Source organism: Lithobates pipiens, unplaced genomic scaffold, assembly GCF_037356315.1.
Source record: "Lithobates pipiens isolate NorthernLeopardFrog02 unplaced genomic scaffold, aLitPip1_a1.2 Scaffold_16, whole genome shotgun sequence".
NCBI classification, from domain to species: Eukaryota; Metazoa; Chordata; class Amphibia; order Anura; family Ranidae; genus Lithobates; species Lithobates pipiens.
This window is the reverse complement of record NW_027507748.1, coordinates 259,261,494-259,282,915: the sequence shown is the minus strand read 5'-3', so window position 1 is coordinate 259,282,915 and position 21,422 is coordinate 259,261,494. Positions and strand designations below refer to the sequence as shown.

The following is a 21,422-nucleotide window of genomic DNA, read 5'->3' as shown; positions in this document are numbered from 1 at the left end:
ACACGCAGCCAAAATGTATTACTAATTATCGTCCATGTAAGGAACAAGGAGTCATGGAAGTTATAGTTTGGCTCCCACAGAGCCCTGAGCTCAACATCTCGTCTGTCTGGGATTACATGAAGAGACAAAAGGTTTTGCAGCAGCCTACATCCACAGAAGATCTGTGGTTAGTTCTCCAAGATTTTTGGAACAACTCAGATCTCAACTCAGATTTTTGGAACAACTCAACTCACTGCTGATTTCCTGCAAAAACTGTGTACAAGTATACCTAGAAGAATTGATAATGTTTTGGAGACAAAGGGTGGTCACCAAACATTTGATTTGGACTTTTCTTCTGTTTTTTACTTTTGATCTATTAAAAAAAAAAAAAAAAAAAAAAAACTTATTTCTGAAAGCATTCCTAATTTACAGCATTTATTCAGACCTGCCTAAGACTTTTGCACTGTACTGCATATATGGAAGGTGCACTCCAGAGGACAAAAGGTAAACTCTCTCACAACAGTACCCTAGGTGATGCTGGCATAGGAAGTGAAAGAACAACCCCCCCCCCCCCCCCCCCAGGACATGGGTGGCAATGATCTGACAGATTTTAACCCATCAAAACTTTTAAAATGTTGTATGGCATTGCATTATACTTTTTTTTTTTTTTTTTCCTCTTCCCTGTCTGGTTTTAAGCTTGAAAGTGATTGTAAGGGTTTGTGTGTTTGTGTGTTTTGCACAGTGGCCTGATTCTTGTCTTCTGGGGTTCCCCAGTGGCTCTCGTGGCTCCTCCCCACATCAGTTGACCCCATAGGAGAAGCACTCTCCTGAGGGGTTTACCTTGCAGGCGGATGTATGACTTGGCCCTGGCGCCCACATCACATCATTGGATTTGATTGACGGCAGCGGGAGCCAATGGCTGCTCTGCGATCAATCTATCCACTCAAGAGCCGAGAACCCTGGGCAGAGAGACTGCGCATCCCTCGGTCAAGTTCCAGGGCTCAGGTAAGTAAAGCGGGGGGGGGGGGGGGGGTGTAGCTGGTCACTGCCAGGTGCTTTTCATGCGAACCCTTAAGTTCTTGCCTTTTTCTTTTTTTACTAGTACTTGCCTACAAAGAATTACCGGTCTAAGGTAATGACTTCTCCCAAAACGGCTGTCTCCACCATCCCACAGGGTGCTGGCTCTGTTTGCAACAGGAACTGAGGTAGAAAAGATGTAGCTGGATAGCCGCACTCCGAATTCAAGTTTATTTCAAAAATGTAATTAAAATCGTAGCATCTAGGCTGGTAAACAGACTAACTGCACAGCCGCTGACATGTTTCACACCGAACACTGTGCTTAGTCATAGCTAATGAGCAGAATATACATACAGAGCTATATACCCACACAAGCAATTAGACAAATGAATAAAATACGTGTATACCAAGATGGCAATTAAGGAAACACCTGTGAACATTCAAATTCTGAAGATTAACATTTAAATGGATGAAAGGAAAAGGCCTTTTTCACCTAAAACACCAAAATCAAGCTGACACATTGAAAGCATACATAATGGTAAATCTTATCCTTAGGTGAAGAGGTATAGGTGTAACCTAAAAAAAAAAAAAAAAAAAAAAGACATAAGTAAACATTTTTAATTTTGTATGTAAAAAATATATATTTTCACACGCATCAGCAGACGCACACAAAATAAAGGAAAGAAACAAACTCTCAGTGTGTGTATGCCGATGCATGGGGATCATTGAATGTCAAAACCACCAGAGAAAAACACACAATATTCCCTAAAAATGACACATCCCAAAAAAGGTTAGAAAAATAGATTGCAAATATCTCATTATTGGATGTGTCTATTTAAGTCTTCTCCTATGATACAATGCATAGATATAAAAAATAAAAGTAAATGTAGGAATAGACCAAATAAGCGATCGATATCGAATGTTCTAAGACCAAAGGCAAATTAAATACGAATATCATTATACCGGCAGATATGAGGAGCTGATGCAAAAACCCAGTTGGTTGATCACACACCCAATATAATATATCAGCTGTGTGATCATCAATGAATGACAAACATGTCTAATAGGATCTTAATTAACATAAATACTGATATTCATAATCGCTGCACAGAAAAATGCTGCAATATGTGCATACAGCCCTATTCAAAAAAAGTCTCAATCGAATAATTGGCCTGTCCTCAATGTAAAGCAATTATAATAAATGGAAAATGGTGAATAAACTCTGGCAGAAACATAATAAAATGAGCCCAGCAGAACCAGATGAAAAAACCTGTCAGCACCAGACCGACAACCAGTGAAATGGGAGCTATACACATTAGCTTAGTAAATACTGGGCAGTCAAAATTTGGAAAATTCACTCATAAAAGAATGAAATGTCACACTCAAAATTAAGGCCCATAGGCTGCCTTGTATGGAGATTGAATATCCAATAAGCCTCCCTCTTGCACAACAGACTAAACCTATCACCCCCTCTTTTAGATAAAGTTACTTTTTCCACCCCTTGAATGTGTAAGCCACTGACATCCTTATCATGGCAAAGATTCCAATGCTTCGCCACATTAGTGGGGTGGTTTTTGGAAATGTCAGAGGTGGTCATATAATCTGTCTCTCAGTCTTCGTGTTGTGCGTCCAACGTACTGTATGCAACATTGTTCACACGTAATCACGCAAATAACAAATTTAGTGTTAATGAATGCCATGGCTTTAAAATCCTTATTCAGAGACCTAGAAAGGATGGTATCGCCTCGTAAAATGTGGGGGCAACATGGACAATTATTGCCCCCACATCGAAATGATCCCTTAAACTGTAACCAATTGGGGCATTGAACGCTACTCGAATAGAGGCTGGAGTACAACATGCCACCAATAGTTGGGGCCCTGCGGGAGACTGATCTAATACCCTTAAATAGAATTTGAGCATAGACAGGATCGTTGTAGAGAATAGGTAAATATTTCTCCACTGTCCCTTTAATTTTAATTTTACTAAACTATAAGGCGTGGAGAACACCAGAATTTTTATGGATTTGTCAGATACCCGCCTTCTCCCATCGCCATTCTTGACCTTATCACGAAGGCGATGACATCTATCCATATTAAGGGCTATAGTAAACGCCCTATCAAGTACAGGGGCTGAATAACCTCTTTCTATGAAACGCTTTTTCTTTCAAAAAAGAGGATTTGTCACTACATACCCGTTTTAACTTCAAAAACTGTCCCACAGGGATGCCCTTAATGGTATGCCTTGGATGGCCTGAATCGGAATTACCAGCAGAAGGCTTCCTGAAAAGCTTGGAGGAAATAGATTCCCCCTCACCCATCAGAACAACATCCAGAAATTCAATTTTGTTTAGGGTCCATAACACCTGTAAATTTAAGATTAAGGGTATTGTCATTAAGATACAGAAGCCATTCATCTAATTCGCCAACACTCCTGGTGCACACAGATTAAATCGTCTATATAGCGCCAGAAAAACGTACTCTCAGAACGATGGGGACAACCAGCGCCAAAAATGCGGGACCTCTGCCACCAACCCATGCACAAATTAGCAAGGGAGGGGGAAAATTTAGCGCCCATCGAGGCCCTGCACTTCTGGAGATAGTAGTCCCCATCGAACATAAATTAAAAATTGTGAGTTAATAAATACTCCAAACAACATAAAACGAACTCTAAATAAAGGCTAGCCACATCACAGGTAATCCACACACAATCTGAATCCCATTTAATAGGTTGAATATCAGACAAAAGCTGCTTAGTATCTCTCAAAAACCAGTGGCTGTAACTGGTAATCAACCCACTCCCCCAAGCGTTCATACAGTGACCCAATGCCTGTCACCATAGGTCTACCTAACAAGGGTTGACAACCCTTGTGCAGCTTGAGTAAATTATGAAAAATGGGCATGATCGGGGCGTCAGGGATAAACATATCTATCTCAACTTGAGTGAAAATGCCTGCTGTGACTGCTCTATCCAAAAGTGCATTAAGATCCTTCCTAAAGGTGGACGTAGGATCCCCCTTTAGCTTCAAATAAGTGTTGTCATCTGACAATTGGCGGATTGCTTCATCCCTATACATACGTGAATTTATCACCACAACAGAGCCCCCCCTTATCTGCATTTTTTTATCACAATACCTTTGTTGGCACTCGGATGGGTAAGAGCCTCTTTTTCAACACTAGATAAATTATTGGGTCTAGAGCGACTTCTGCGACCGCAACTAACTTTTGAAAAAGGTACATGTCCTTGCCCCTGGAGCCAATCGGGTAGAAGTCTGACCTTGATCGAAAGGGGATGGTAGTGCGACCACCCGACATCTCCATAGGTACAGGTGCAGACTCAATAGCCAAATCTTCCAAATCGCAAAGAGCACATTGCTCAGAAAAGCTAAAGGAGGGGAACAAGACTCACCCATAATGGCAGCGGTCGCAGGATTGCAGTCTCCAGAATCCACAGCTGACCCATCATCAGTACCATCAAAATGTTTTTTCAAGGTGAGAGAACGCACAAATTTATTCATATTCAGAACTGTCCCGAATAAGTCAAAAAGCCTACCTCTTCACCTAAGGATAAGATTTATCATGTCATTCATTTTATTACCATTAAGTATGCTTTCAACGTGTCAGCTTGATTTTGGTGTTTTAGGTGAAAGACTTTCCTTTCATCCATTTAAATGTTAATCTTCAGACTTTGGATGTTCACAGGTGTTTACTTAATTGCTATCTTGGTATACACTTATTTTATTCATTTGTCTAATTGCTTGTGTGTGGGTATATAACTCTGTATGTATATTCTGCTCATTGGCTATGACCAAGCACTGTGTTCGGAGTGAAACATGTCAGTGGCTGTGCAATTAGTCTGTTTACCAGCCTAGATGCTATGATTTTTAATTACATTTTTGAAATTAAGTTGAATAATTCGGAGTGCGGCTATCCAGCTACATCTTTTCTACTTTAGTACTTACCTACAGTAACCGTTAACGGCACTCTAAACATCAGTAAATTAAGGTCTAATCTAGAAACATATATATGGATGTTCATTGAGTCGGTATGCACTAATCTCTGGAATTGGTTGGCTAAGGGACTTAATATATATAAAAAATATTGTTTACACGAGTATTGTTACTGTTTGTTTTTTGTATGGCTATACTCTGTTATAATGCGACTTATACTTTTTTGCTTTGCAGGCTCTACCACCTATTGCTGCATATATGAAATCGCCACGCTTCATGAAGACCCCAATTAATAACCGAATGGCATTTTGGGCCAACAAAAAATAATTTAATGCAAACATGCTTGCCTATCTTAAGGAGAAAATTGCTTCAATTGTATATTTCTTTACTCCTAGCTTGAGTTATTACATTTCTTCTTACTAACACTGTTCTCCTTTAAAAAAAATAAAAATTTAAACTACAATTAACATTGCAGTTGTCTGCAGCAGTGGACATGAAGTACTATGGACGGAGCTCTGGATTTTGTAGTTAACCTCACGTTAAACGTTATATTGCATATTTTTCCACACTTGTTAATTGTATGGAACAATAAAACTTAAATGTTCATTAACCACTTGCTTACTGGGCACTTAAACACCCTTCCTGCCCAGACCAATTTTCAGCTTTTGGTGCTCTCACACTTTGAATGACAATTACTCAAGTCATGCAACACTGTACCCAAATGAATTTTTTGTCCTTTTTTTTTCTCCAGTCATCTTCCACACCTGAGATGACTGGTCCACCTGACAGGAAACACAATCAACAACAAGTTTAAAAGTTCCCACCCCTCCCTCAGTTCTTGATTGTGTTTCCCACAGGATGGCAGCGAAACTAAGTTTCTCCTTTTTTTGTTTTTTGCGGAGGGGTCTGGGACCTCGTTTTCCTCTAAAGAGGATTATTTTCCCGGGGACTCAGCAGACAGGGTCTGCGATAGTCTCTTGTAACCCCCAGGGGCACCTGGGGGGGGGGGGATAGTCCTCACTCAAGGTCTCTTTAGGAGAGCCTTGTTCTCAGCCACATGGGACAGGGGAGTTGTCCTAATTGTGCTGCTCCCCAATTATGCTGTGTGCCCACCTTGAACGTTGTTCGTTGGTGGAGTGAGGTGAGCTGCATCCTTCCAGCAGTGCTGAACGCGGTTGGCGTGGGTTCCAGCACTACGGCGCATGTCCGGAAGTTCGGACGCGCCACTTCCGGGCATCGAGTTTCCGGATTGAGACCTCGCTGGTACAGTGTTGTCTGGACGCACCGGCGTGCGTTCCAGCATCACGACGCAAGACCGGAAGTCCGCCGGAGGGGCCGTATGTCATTTCCGGGCGACGGACCTCCCAAAGATGGCGCCAATCAGCGGTTTATTTAAACAGCAGAGGGAATAGTGGAAAGCACCCAGGCTACATTCTGGTGAAGCGCTTTGTGCATTGCAGCATCTCCAAGGCAAACAAGGGGAACGCTCAAGACTACACCTGATCCAGCGAACCTGCAGGGCAGCTAAATCGCCATGGAAGTGGAAGGTCCGTCTGAGCAGACAGCCATTGAGGTCGCCACAGGGGGTGAGTGATCCAGCTGTGTTTTAGGGGCAGGGTACTCTGAGGCAGACCCCCCTTGGCCCTTTTAGGACATGAGTAGCTAATTGCCTAGGTCTTAAAGGAAAGGCTACTTCAAAGTCCAGGCGTTGTGGTTATTGTAATTCTAAACTAGCACAAGACCACAGCAAGCCTTTCTGCGATAGATGTATCTTTAAGCTCGCAGGCAAGGAGACCGCCCAGGTTGTGAAAGAATGTAGGGCTTTACAGTCAGATGTTAGCCACCCTTCAATCTTTCCAAACTACTCTAGTGAAGAGTCAGGATGAGGGTCCTTCTGGGAGAGAGACTCCTCATTCACAAGAGAATTTTTCCACATCTTATACGGAAAGTTCCCAGGGCCAGGTCTCCCTGTTGTCTGAGGTGGAGGAAGGTCAGGTCCCAGATTTTAGTAGTGGGGAGGAAGATTCAGACCAGGATAGCCAGGGGGAGGCTAAGCCTGGGGGACTCTTGTTCTCGACTGAGGACATGGAAGGCCTATTAAAGGCCATTTACACCTCGCAAGATATCCAGGTCCCCTCTGCTCAGGTTTCAGCACAGGACAGGGTGTATAAGGGCCTAGGAAGATTGCAGGCCAGAACCTTTCCCATCCACCAGTCTCTGAAGGATATAGTCCTCAGAGAATGGAAGGAACCTGAACGCAAGCTCCTCAAACTGAAAGCTTGGAAGAGGTGTCCCTTTAAGGATGAGCAGGAGGAAAAGGTTTTTTAAAACTCCTCGTTTGGATGCAGCCCTAGCACAGGTGTCTAAGAGGGCTGATTTATCCTTCGAAGATTCTGGAAACATCCAGGATCAGATGGATAGAAAGTCTGAGACATTAATCAAAAGGGCCTGGGAGGCGAATGCGGCGGCGATGGCGCCGGCCCTAGCTTCCGCCTGTGTAGCCAGAAATGCAGACACCTGGCTTGACAGATTGATGGATCACGTCTCCCGGGGTAAGAAGACTAAAGAAATTGTAGACTCGCTGGAGGTAATCAGTCGAGCGGTAGCATATGTGGCAGATGCAGCGGTGGAGACTGTTAGGACCACAGCTAAGTCAGCAGCACTTTTAAACTCCGCCAGGAGGGCCCTATGGGTAAAGACCTGGGATGGAGATTTCACTTCCAAGTCTCGCTTATGCGGCATTCCCTTTGAGGGTTCCCTGCTGTTTGGGTCAGGCCTAGATCAGGTTTTGTCCCGGTCTACTGAAAAGGGAAAGAAGTTCCCTGTGAGGCCCAAGAGGGAAAGGGATAAGATTTTTTCGAGGCCCCCACTCAGACTCATCATAAAGGGAAAGTTGAACAGAGGAAGAAGTGGAACCTTGGAAAAGAAAAATGCAATTTTTTTTTCTCCAGTTCCGGAGCCTCTCAGAAGGGAAATGACGCCACCGTAAAGGTAGGCGCAAGACTCAGCGACTTTCTTCCCCAGTGGGAAAGGATTACGCAGAGTCCATATATTTTAAATCTCTTAGAAGAGGGGTACAGACTGGAATTTCAAAGTCTTCCCCCACAGAAATTTCTGATTACCTTTCCTCCCAGGGACCCAGCCAAGGCAGAGGGGTTACTGAGAAATTTAAAGGAGCTGGCAGAGCAAGGGGTTATTGCTCCAGTACCAGCCAGTCAGTTAGCCCAGGGTTTTTACTCACACGTATTTGTAGTTCCAAAACCCTCAGGCAAATTTTGGTTAATAATAAATTTGAGAGGACTCAACCGTTACTTACTTCACAAGAGGTTCAGGATGGAGAGTGTTTACTCAGTAAGAAAACATCTTCAGGCTGGAGTTTTTATGGTCACTCTGGACCTGAAAGACGCATATCTACATGTACCCATTGCTAGTGATGGCCGAAGTTGTAGCATACCTACACCTGCAGGGGATGGGGTTAATACCCTATCTGGACGACTTGCTGATCTACAGTGTGGATCAGAGGCAAGCAGTGATAGACAGAGACATAGTGTTAGAGACTCTGGAGACCTTGGGCTGGATGGTCAGTCGGGAGAAGTCCTCACTGACACCATCTCGGTCCAAACTATACCTAGGCTACCTGTTAAACTCGCAGGCACAGAGGGTATTCTTACCAACAGAGAAGGTAGTGAAGGTCCAGAATGCGGTTGTCACCCTTCTCGAAAGAGGAGAAGCCTCTCTGAGATGGGTCTCATGACGGCCTGCATACCGGCAGTAACCTGGGCACAACTCCATTCTCGGCAGCTTCAGACTTTCCTACTTGCCTCATGGGGAGGAAAAAGAGAAACATTGGAGAGGAGAGTGTCCCTCACAGAGGAGGTCTCTCTCTCTGCGGTGGTGGCTCAACCCACACAATTTGTTGAAAGGTCGTCCCTGGTCCCAGGTAAACCTGTTGGTCTTGACCACGGACACCAGTGCTTGGGGTTGGGGGGCTCATCTGGGAGACCGATATACCCAAGGGTCCTGGAACCGCAGCCAAGCCAGGGAATCTTCCAATTTCAGGGAGATCCTGGCAGTAGGCAAAGCCCTAGAGTATTTCCAACAGCAGCTGCAGGACAGAGAGGTTCAGGTCCTCTCAGACAACCGGGTCACGGTTGCATACCTAAACCACCAAGTGGGGACAAGGTCTGGCAAACTGAGGGCGTTAGCACAGAAAATCCTTGGGGAAGCAGAAAGGAGGGTCCTTTCACTGTCAGCGATTCATATAAAAGGCTCACTCAATCTGCAGGAAGATTTCCTAAGCAGACAGCCCATCCTTCAAGGGGAATGGGGATTGAGCAAAAATCTTCTTCCTGGTGTGCAGACATTTTGGCAAGCCAGAAATAGATTTGTTCGCTTCCCGGAGGAATGCGAAGGTCCTCAGGTTTTTCTCCCTTTACAAGGATCAAGAAGCAGAAGGGATAGACTATCTTGTACAGGTGTGGGATTTCAGGCTGGCTTATGCCTTTCCCCCACTGGTACTCCTTCCCAGAGTTCTACAGAAGTTTAACCTACTCAAGAACAGACCTGGTGCTGATAGCACCCTGGTGGCCCAAGAGGGTTTGGTTTCCCACCATTCAGAGTCTCTCGGTAGCTCCCCCGCTGCATCTGCCGGTGCAACGAGACCTGCTCAGTCAGGGTCCAATCTTTCACCCCGACCCGGGACGTCTCTCTCTGACGGCATGGCTATTGAGAGGGAAATACTCCGTGACGGGCTGTTCGGAGAGAGTGATAGACACTCTTCTCCTCAGTAGGAAAGGAGTCACCAGAAAAATGTATGCAAAAGTCTGGAAAGTTTTCTCCCATTGGCTGCAGTCTAAGGAGGGGGCTCTCCAGATGATACCTACCATCCTGGACTTTCTTCAAGAGGGGGTGGACCAGGGTTTGGCAGTCAGCACCCTCAAGGTCCAGGTGGCAGCCCTGTCTGTTTTTTGACAGGAGGCTAGGACAAGAACCACTGATAAAAAGATTTTTGTTGGCCAGGGAAAGGGTAGTTCCAGTCAGGTCGGTCAGTTGCCCCCCATGGGACCTGTCCCTGGTATTAGATGCCCTAACAAAGGGGCCTTTTGAGCCGGTGGCTCAAATTTCTGTTAGACTTTTATCATTTAAGTTGGCCTTCCTTCTGGCTATCACTACGGCCAGAAGGGTGGGTGATATACACAGGCCCTTTCGATTAAAGAGCCGTTTTTGCGTATCCTAGAGGAAAGGGTAATCCTCACTCAGGATCCTCCTTTTTTTTTTTTTTGCCAAAGGTGGCTTCGCTATTTCACAGAACACAGGAGATTATTCTCCCGTCTTTTTGCCAGAATCCCAAGAATAAGGAAGAGGAAAGATTCAATTTCTTAGATGTCAGGCTCCTAGTCTATTTGGAAAGAGTGAAAGACTTTAGGAGATCCAGTCACTTATTGATCACCTTCTCAGGGAAGAGAAAGGGTCTACAAGCTTCTAAGGCAACGATGGCTAGATGGGTTAGACAAACCATATCTATTGCTTATAGGCAGGCAGGTAAACCAGTGCCAACCCGCCTTAAGGCGCATTCAACCAGATCCCTGGCGACCTCCTGGGCAGAAAGGGCAGGCGCCTCAATCGACCAGCTCTGCAGAGCAGCAACATGGACGAGCCATAGAATATTTCTGAGGCACTACAGAGTGGAGCTGTTGTCCCCTCAGGATTTGGCATTTGGCAGGAAGGTCCTACAAGCGATTGTCCCGCCCTAAAGGTAGGCCTGAACTTCTTGCTTATCGTCTCAGGTGTGCCGTCCTGGAAGATGACTGGAGAAAATGACCAGTTACACTTACCGGTAACGGCTTTTCTAGGAAATCTTCCAGGACGGCAGGCCTACTTCCCTACCCTTGTTTTATTGGTGTGGTATAATTATTCCTCGCAGAATGTTCCCTCTGACAGCGTTGTGGGCTTTTCTTTACCATAACTGAGTGAGGGGTGGGAACTTTTAAACTTGTTGTTGATTTGTGTTTCCTGTCAGGTGGACCAATCATCTCAGGTGTGCTGTCCTGAAAGATTTCCTAGAAAAGCCGTTACCGGTAAGTGTAACTGGTCATTTTTCCCACAAATAGAGCTTTCTTTTGGTGGTATTTGATCACTTCTGGGGTTTTTATATTTTTGCGCTATAAATGAAAAAAGACCGAAAATTTTGAAAAAAAACGCATATTTGTTTCTTTAACAGAATTATGCAAATTATTAATTTTTCTTCATAAATTTTGGCCACAATTTATACTGCTACATATCTTTGGTAAAAATAACCCAAATTAGTGGATATTATTTGGTCTTTGTGAAACTTAGTCTACAAGCTGTGGTGCGAATCGCACAAAATTGATCACATCTGAAGTACTGGTGGCCGATCTCATTTCTTATGACCTGAACAAGTCAGGAAAGTACAAATACCTTCCAAATGACCCCTTTTTGGAAAGTCGACATTCCAAGGTATTTAGTAAGAGGCATGGTGAGCTTTTTGATGTTGTCATTTTTTTTTGCCACAATTCTTTGCAAAATTAAGATTTTTCATTTTTCTTTTTTTTCACAAAATTGTCATTGTAATAGGTTATAACACCCCCAAAAAATCCTGTTACTCCAACTGAGTATTACAATACCACATGTGTGGAACTTTTTCACAGCCTGGCCACATAGAGGCCCAACATGCAGGGAGCGCCATTACGTGTTCTAGGAGCATAAATTACACATCTAACTTGTTGACTACTTATTACACTTTTGAAGGCCCTGGAGCACCAGGACAATGACACGTGACACTGATGACACGTAACACTAATACGTGGCACTGATGACAGATGGCACTAATATGTGCCACCGATGACAGATGGCACTAATACATGCCACCGATGATGCGTGACACTGACATGGCACTGATAAGTGGCATTGATGACACGTGACACTGACAGGTGGCACTAATACATGGCACTGATGACAGATGGCACTAATATGTGGCACTGGGGACAAATGGCACTGACAACAGGTGGCACTGGGGACAGATAGCACTAACAGGTGGCACTTCGGTGGATGGCACTGGGGCAGGATGGCACTTCTTATTTTTTACACTTACGGCCGCTGCAGCCGTTAATCTCCCCTCTCACACGCTGTCTGTGTGAGGAGGGAGAGCGGCGCTGAGAGATTATCTCATATGTTTACATATGAGATCATCTCACATTGGACACGCCGATCGCGCTGTAAATGGCCGCTGTGATTTGCCGTTTACAGCGATCTGTGTTTGCCTGTCTCCGGGGGACACGGCAAACACAGAACTTCCCCAAAGCGTGCCCGCGGCGGCGCGCATTGCGGAAGTAAACAGGATGTCCAGGGACGGCCTCCCGGAGGAAAGCGCCTGCTCTACGGCCGTTATTCGGCTATAGGGCGGGTGCGAGGTGGTTAATAATTCAGAGTGGATATTTCCATCTTCTCCACTTTTTTATACTCCTTCAGTATTTCACACATTATGACCTGTATTTTTGTTCTCACTCAAAAAATTAAAGTGGCGCCTGTGGTACCTTACACAGTTCTCTTTGCATAAGCATAAATTAACCACTCGCCAACCACACTTTAGCCGAATGATGGCTACATCGTGGCCCGCTAGTTGTGGGGGACCATCGTATGACAGCATCCTGTAATTGCGCCTGCTGCGCTCTGTGATCTGAGATATATATATTTTAATGCATACAACCTTTAACGTTTTTATAGCTGTTTGCCGCCCTACTGAATAGATTTAGCCTCTCTACTTTTCCTGCTGACCATTGTCACTAAACAGTGATTGAAAATCAAAAATTTTAAATTTCATCCGAACAAAGGTGAGGGTAGATCTTCCAATGGGAAAATCTGTTCTGGTTAAGGCCACATTGGCATTCCAACACTACAAGGAATGCAATAAAATATGTAATAGGGATGCACCGAATGGGTTTTTGGTGCCAATACCAAAAATGAAAAATACACTAGGCCGAAAACCGATACCGAAACAGCACCGATACCGAAAATGACTGTTTTAAAAAAATATTTTTATACAGGAGGTGGTCAGAGACTGGGGACGTGGTACAGAAGATGGTCAGACTGGGGACATGGTACAGGAGGCATCCCCCATTGCAGCCAGTGTGCCCCATTGCAGCCAGTGTGCCCCATTGCAGCCTGTGTGCCATTTTGCAGCCAGCCTGTGCACTGTGTGCAGGGAAGAGAGCCGCCTCCGCCGCCTGTTTGATCACAGCGCCGGGAACATCACAGCTTTCATTTCAATAGCTGTGTGTTCCCGGCCGCGCGCCGTCACACGCAGCCCCTCCCCCTTGTCCGGGCACTTTGATAGACAGATCATCCGTCCAATCCTGCGGATGATCTGTCGGCGGAGGCGGCTCTCCTGCGCTATACACCCCCCATGATGGGCGTCACCAGGGGCGGGGGCGGAGCCCTGCCCCCCACCCAGGCCACACCCCATTTTCGGCTCCATTATCGGCCGTTTTTCTCTTTCGGCAAATTGCCGAAAAGGGCATTTTCGGCCGATATGTTTCGGCGGCCGAAATTTCGGTGCATCACTAATATATAAGCATGGCATGCAATCTGTACAGCTAAAATAGACCACAAGAGACACAAAGTGGGGGAGATCCACGTCCTGTCAGTGGAGAGGAGACCGCTGGTGTGTTCCCAGTACAGAGGAACACCGATCGGTCTCCTCCCCTTGTGAGTCCCCTCCCCCCACAGTTAGAATCACTCCCATAGGGAACATATTAACCCCTGCAGCGCCCCCTGATGTTAACCCCTTCCCTGCCATTCACATTTACATAGTAATCCGTGCAATTTCTTTATCCTACATCATAGGACACAAAGTCTCAAGTAATTACTTGGTGGGTTATAGGCCTACCTTCAGGTGTTGACACTGGTATAACCAATACAGGAAATTGACTCCCCTATATAACCCCTCCTCCTCCCAAGAGCACTCAGTTTTTTTGCCAGTGTCTAAGGTGTTGGTCACGAGTGAAGATGTGCTCTAAAGGAGCTCCAGGAGGGATCCATGCTGGATTTAAAGAAACCTCCACAATCAGATCCATCCTCGCCACTGAAGCCATAGGATGGTACCTGGACCTCGATGCAAGAACGAGGTTTTGCCTGTAATGCTTCTCTTTGAGAGCTGGACCCTAGGAACCAGGACGCTTTTTGGTCTTGCTACATTTCCTAAAGTTGTCCTGAGGGGTGCTATACAAGGCCCAAAGGAGCGGAACTACTTTTAAAAGGGCCCCAGTCTTTGAGCGTGTTTAAACGCAGCCCGCTGTGATGGGTAAAAGTTGGATCTGTTACCTATGATGTGTCTTAGTGCAGCTCTGTCTCAGAACATGTGTGGTCCCAGTGGCAGAGGGGTTTCTTACTATAGATCTTGTGGGATTTGGTAAAATATACAGCAGTTGCTAATAGAGATGTATATATGGGCGGTGGCTGATTGGTTGACGCAGCTGCTTTAGCTGCATGGTTTAATTACAACCCAGCACTTCCACCTAGTAACATTGGGAAACGCCCTATGCTTCTGTGGTTTTAAAAAAAAAAACTATAAATCTGCTGACAGAACCCCCCCCCCCCCCCCTCCCCTTCCGCTCTTCCACTCCCCCCTTGTAGAGGTGTATAATACGTTCACCTTACTTTGTGTTGACCATCCGGGTCCCTAGCAGGGCCTGAGAACACAGAGGGGCATGTCCGCAAGGTCACGTGGTGCTGTGTATGGATGTAACGTCCACACACACACAGCACTCGCCGCATAGCTGAGGGGAAGCGCTGAGGATGCCAATCAGGTTCCACCTGAGGCTTTATATCACACACTCTCATTTCAGAAAGACTGAAAGATGCTTGGAATCCCAGTTACGCCTCCATACTGTCTTCCTCTTCGGAGAGCTCTGACATGGAAAGCCAGGGGGAGTCATTGGAAGCTAGCAGTGGTGCAACTGCTTCACACACTTCAGCCCCTGTAGAGGTGACTGAAGATGCATTTTTGCCTTGCAAGGCTTAGAAGGAAGATTGGTGGCTTTAATCGCATCCTCCATCCAGTGTATAGGAAGCGTCCTAGATCCCCCCTCCCCCAGCTTAGACTCTTTACAGTCAGTGGAGGGCCAAAGAGAATTATGGGGTATTGCCCTCAGATCGGGAGGAAAGACGTGCGATTATTTCTCTGCGGAGGAAACAATACTCGAAGTTCCCAAGGATCCTTACTTCACAATCTGAAGTACAGAGACTTGCATGCTACCCCTAACAGAGTTGGCTGAAGGGCCGGTCTTTTCCTTGGGATCTTTGAAGCCTTTACAGCCTTTGCATGCGTTTCCCATCCACGCATTACTAAAAAAAGTTTATTTATACCGAATGGGATCATCCGGATAAGCATTTTTTTCCCTTCCAAAGAGATTCGCAAAGCTCTATCCTATGGAAGAAAGATTCACTAAAAGATGGAAAGTTCCAGCAGTTGACGCTGCGATTTCCAATGTGGAAAAAAAAAATATATATTTTTTTTACTAGTGGACAATGCGCTTATGCTTAACCACTTCAGCCCCGGACCAATTGTCAGCCTAAGGACCAGAGGTCTTTTTACAATTTCGCACTGCTTTAACTGGTAATTGCGCGGTCATGCAATGTTGTACCCTAGCGAAATTTGCGTCCTTTTCTTCCCACAAATAGAGCTTTCTTTTGATGGTATTTGATTGCCTCTATGATTTTTATTTTTTACGATCTAAAAGGAAAGACTGAATTAAAAAAAAAAAAATTTCTACTTTGTTATAAGAAAAAACGAATAAACTAAATTTTAGTCATACATTTAGGCCAAAATGTATTCAGCCACATGTCTTTAGTAAAAAAAAAAAATGTCAAGCGTATATTTGTTTTGCGCAAAAGTTATAGCGTCTACAAACTAGAGTACATTTTCTGGAATTTACATAGCTTTTAATTTATGACTGCCTATCTAATTTCTTGAGGTGCTAAATTGGCAGGGCAGTACAACCCCCCCCCCCCAAATGACCACATTTTAGAAAGTAGACACCCCAAGGAAATTGCTGAGGGGCATGTTGAGCCCATTGAATATTTCTTTTTTGTCCCAAGTAAGTTGTCACTAAATGATATATTGCTCACACATGCCATAGTTGTATGTGGAATTGCACCCCAAAATATATTCTGCTGCTTCTCCTGAGTACGGGGATACCACATATGTGGGACTTTTTGGGAGTCTAGCCGCATACGGCACCCCGAAAACCAATCACTGCCTTCAGGGTTTCTAAGGGTGCACATTTTTGATTTCACTCCTCACTACCTATCACAGTTTCGAAGGCCATAAAATGCCAAAATGGCACAAAACCCACCCAAATGACCCCATTTTGGAAAGTAGACACCCCAAGCTATTTACTGAGAGGCATCTTGAGTCCATGAAATATTTTATATTTTGCCACAAGTTGCAGGAATATTGCAATTCTTTTTTTTTTTTTTGCACAAAGTAGTCACTAAATGATATATTGCTCATACATGCTATGGGCATAAGTGAAATTACACCCGAAAATAAATTCTGCTTCTCCCGAGTACAGGGATACCACATGTGGGGTACTTTTTTGGGAGCCTAGCCACGTACAGGACCCCGAAAACCAAGCACTGCCTTAAGGATTTAAATATAAAACTCTACCAAAAAAAAACTGTTAGCGATCACAGGCATCAGGCCTGACTCTGCGAACGCTGCAGTTATATGTTTAGTGTTTTGTAAGTGACAGTGATCGATCGATCGATACTGCACTTGGGTGGGCTGGGCAGAGGGGCAAAACGCAGGTGCTAGCAGGTATCTGGGCTGATCCCGCTAACAATGCGTTTTTTTTTGGAACCCTAAACTGCTGGGGACGCTAGTATAGATCTGATCAGATACTATACCACTACGGGAGGTGTATGCTTTGCGTGTGGGTGTTAGCGTTACTGGCACTAACCTAGCGCTGCCTGGGGTGACGCAGACCCTGACCCTAAAACCTAATTGATATCCGCCGGGTGATCAGGGGGTTAAACCTTTATTGGGTAATAAATGGTGGGTGCCCTGATGCTATAAAAAGCAAACTAACTAACCAGAGTCACCCGTAACACTTATATAGTGATCACTGGTGAAAGGGTTAACTCTAGGGGCAATCAGGGGGTTAAAATCTTTATTGGGTAATATATGGGGATACCTAGCGCTATAAAAACCTGGCGGTGAACCTAAAAAATAACTAGCTACCTAGCGGCACCAGTGACACTAATGCAGCGATCAGAAAAACGATCGCTTAGTGACACTGGCAAAAGGGGGTGAAAGGGTTAACTCTAGGGGCAATCGGGGTTAAACCTTTATTAGGGGGCTACCCTGGACCTAACACTAACTGCCCTGACAGTTTTTACTGTCACAACTGACACTAAATGCAGTGATCAGTAAATAAATGATCACTGCAATCAGTGACACTGTGACTGAGAGGGGGGGGTGATCGGGGGGGGTAATTTGTGTGCCTATGTGTACCTACGTTGTCAGTGTAGTGATTGGTGCACTTACTATTGTTTTCTCGCAGTCCGGTCAAAAAGACCGCTCCGAGGAGAATGACATCACTTCATTCACCAGGAGCGATCAAGAGGGGATGGCCAGAAACCAACGGCCATCCCCTCATCCCGGATCGCTCCTGAAGCGATACGGACCACCGCAGCCAGCGGGAGGGGGTCCGATCAGACCCCCCACCCGCTGGAAGGCAAGCACGTACATGCTTGTGCCTGTTGGTGCCATTGTGCCAACGTACATTGCCATACGGCGGTCCTTTAAGTGGTTAAAGATCCAACAGATAAGAAGTTGGAAGGTCTGTTGAAATCCTTTTTTTTCTTAGCAGGTACTGTTGCTCAGCCTGCAATTGCAGCTATAGGCATCTCATCTGTCAGTCCTTAAAGGACCAGTTCACAGATGCTCTCAGATGAGCTCCCTGCACAACAAGCACAGGAACTGGCCGAGCTACCTAAAGCAGTATGCTTTGCTGTAGACGCTATGAAGGATTCTATTCACCAGGCATCATGCCTTGCGTTTGTACTTGTACATATGCGAAGGACCCTTTGGTTAAAGGGTCGGTCAGCTGAGACGCCTTGTAAGAACCTTCTAACTAGTATCCCCTTTTAAGGGAGAACGATTATTTGACGATAGTTTGGATAAATACATTCAAACAATTTCCAGCGGAAATGGTACTCTTTTGCCAGTCAAAAGAAAATATAAGCGTCTTTCATTTAAACTGTTTGGCCTCTGCCATCAGACCAGGCATAAAGGAAGACCTGGGGCTACAAGTCTGCAAAGCAGAATACAAGACCTCCTTTTGAAGAGGCATCTCCCCTCACCAAGGCGGGGGGGGGGAAGACTTCTGATGTACTCAGAAGTCTGGCAAAGGGAGATTCAGGACAAATGGACTCTCTCCACAGTGTCTCTAGGATACAAGCTAGAGCTTTGAGAGTTTCCACCATCTCGTTTTCTGAGATCAAATGTTCCCAAGGATCCAGAGAAAAGCCAATCCCTGTTGCAAGCATTAGACCAATTATTGGCTCAAGGGGTGATCAGACAGATTCCCAAACAAGAGCAAGGTTGGAGGTTTTACTCAAACCTAATTACGGTGCCAAAGCCAAATGGGGATATCAGACCAAGTCTAGATCTATGTAATCTAAATAGTTTTCTGAAAATACGCTCCATTTGCATGGAGTCAATCAAGTCAGTCGTTTTCATCCTGCAAGCAGAAAAACTTCTGGCGTCCATCAACATCAGAGATGCATAGCTGCTTGTCCATATATTTCCTCCTCATCAGAGGCTTCTGCAGTTCAAAGTAGAACAGAAGCATTTTCAGTTAATAGCCTTGCCCTTCGGGCTTGCTACAGCACCTTGGGTATTCACTAAGGTATTAGCCCCACCTCTAGTCAGGTTAAGGGCACAGGGCATAACTGTCTTGGCTTACTTAGACGATCTGTTGTTAATAGACCAGTCAGTGGCTTGCCTAAAGCAAGATGTAGCCATCACAAGCAGTTACCTGGAAGGTTTGGGTTGGATTCTTAACCTAAAGAAATCCTCCTTAAAGCCACTAAGAAGGCTGGAGTATCTGGGTCTGATCATAGACACAGCCCAGAAAAGGGGTGTTCTTGCCTCCCGCAAGGATCAGCTCCATACAGGAGCTGGTGAGGATGATCAGGTCGAAGAGAAATCCTTCAACGCGCCTTTGCATGAGGTTGTTAGGGAAGATGGTAGCTTCATTCGAAGCAGTTCCCTATGCTCAATTCCATTCGAAACTGAAAGCAGTATTCTGTGTGCTTGGAACAAAACGATTCAAGCTTTGGACTTGCCAATGTGGCTGTCCTCATGAGTGTCTTAAAGCCTCAGTTGGTGGTTACTATCTTGGAACCTGCTGAAGGGAAAGTCCTTCAGATCAATTATCTGGAAGGTAGTAACGACAGATGCCAGCCTTTTCAGGCTGGGGAGTAGGAGCCTTGCCCATCGACATCCTAGAGATTCTGGCTCTAGGAACCTGGACCTCCCAGGTTAAAGAATTGTCCTGCCAGGATCCAGTCCGACAATGCCACGGCTGTGGCATATATCAATCACAAGGGGTCACCAAGAGTCTCTCAGCTCAGAGAGGTGAACCAGATTCTAACTTGGACAGAGGAGAAAGTCCCATGCCTATCGGCAGTTTTAATTTTAAGTTGCCGGCAGTTATTCTCAGGAAGTCTTTTCACCCCAAGGTGTTTCAGGCTGTTTGCCAAAGATGGGGGACTCCGGACGTAGACCTAGCGTCCAGATTCAACACTAAGCTAGTCAACTTTGCATCCAGGACAGGCATACGGAACAGATGCGTTGGCGACCCCGTAGGATCAGTTTTTACTGATCTATGCACTTTTCCCTGATTCAGTTGCTACCTCAAGTTCTTTGCAGGATCAGGCTGGAAAGAAAATCGGTAATACTGGTAGCACCAGCATGGCCCAGAAGGTCATGGTACGCAGAGAACGTAAGGATGGCAGTGGAGGGTCCAGGGCTCTTCCCACTAAGGCCAGACCTGCTATCTCAGGGGCCAATATTCCATCCTACTTTATGAACGCTAAATTTAACGGCTTGCCTATTGAGACCCACGTTCTGAATAAACGTGGGCTTTCCAGGTCAGTTATCTCTACTTTGATTAATGCTAGGAAGCCAGCTTCTAGAGCTATATATTATAGAGCCTGGAAAGCTTATGTTTCCTGGTGTGAGTCCAAGGGTTGGTACCCTTGGAGATATAAAAGAAAAACCGCGCTTGCCCAATCACAAAAAACAGAAATGTGCAGCAGACCCAAATGCTATACTACATTCAACAAAAGACTGGAAAAAAGGAGTGGGTTGCGCTAAAAAAGTAAAATAAATATTTATATCACTTAATTAAATAAGTGAATATTAACACCAATCCTATGCGTAAGTATGTGCAAAAATTACAATAAGAATATCAATATACTTATGTAAATATAAACTAGAAAGATCACTCCTATGTATTAAAGGGGAAACAAAGAATAATAATTAACTGGTCATGTGACAAAAAAGGACACAATTGTTAAACTGTGTGTGTGTTAAGGGGAATACAAAAAATATTGATTGACTGGTCAGATGACAAAAAGAAGACACAATTATTAAACAATGTGAAGGGAACACTTTGATAATAATAACGTTTAAAAAGTCCATATAAAAAAAGTCCCAAATTCAAAAATAGTGATAGTAGCTCCGCAGTGATAACGTGATGACAGACCATCCAAATTAGTGTGAGTTGTGAACACCTCCACCACGGTTAACACTGCCGCTTACCAGAAGCATATGGTTCTTTATTACAGAGAACCATAAAGCGCGAATGACTGACTCCCCCAGTCCAGGGTATTTCAGGATGGATAAAGAGATAAGAGGACTTCTCACAGCTCCAAGCAGTCCCTCACATCAGCGACCATAGAAAAGATATAAGGCTTGCAATAGTGTAAAACCAAACACTTTAATAAAACAAATAAAAAGCCAATTGCGCACTTGCATAGCACCAGTGAACAAATCGCATATGAAACTCGAGCCGGCCGGTCTCGATATACAACGCCCGATACTTCCGGGACAAACACGCAAAGCGGTGACGTCAGGGTGTCGTTCCTCCTCCCTACGCGTTTCGTCACTAGGGGACGTGGTCACGGGAGAGATGTATCATAAGCAGAATTCTTACCTTTCTACAATTAAGCGTAGAGATGAAGTTGGCCCTGAGTCCTATTAAGGGCCAAGTCTCAGCCTTATCAATTTTTATTTCAAAGACTGCTTGCTATGCATTCTTTAGTCCAGGGTTTCATGCAAGGAGTGCTGCGGATTAATTCGCCAGTTAAATCACTCTTAAGCCCTTGGGACTTAAATTTAGTTTTGTCAGTGTTACAAAAACAGCCATTCGAACCGTTGCAGCATGTTCC

The 21,422-nt window shown here is 44.9% G+C and overlaps 1 protein-coding gene across 1 annotated transcript in view; it reads left to right on the top strand.

Annotated features, from left to right (window-relative positions):
* LOC143982516 (glutathione S-transferase Mu 5-like) overlaps positions 1–5,553 on the top strand; it is an 83,023-nt gene extending 77,470 nt beyond the window's left edge. The window contains exon 8 of the mRNA XM_077481330.1: positions 5,178–5,553. Coding sequence (XP_077337456.1) covers positions 5,178–5,270 — 93 coding nt within the window. The 3' untranslated portion in view covers positions 5,271–5,553. The remainder of the gene's footprint in view (positions 1–5,177) is intronic.
* The last annotated feature ends 15,869 nt before the right edge of the window (positions 5,554–21,422 follow it).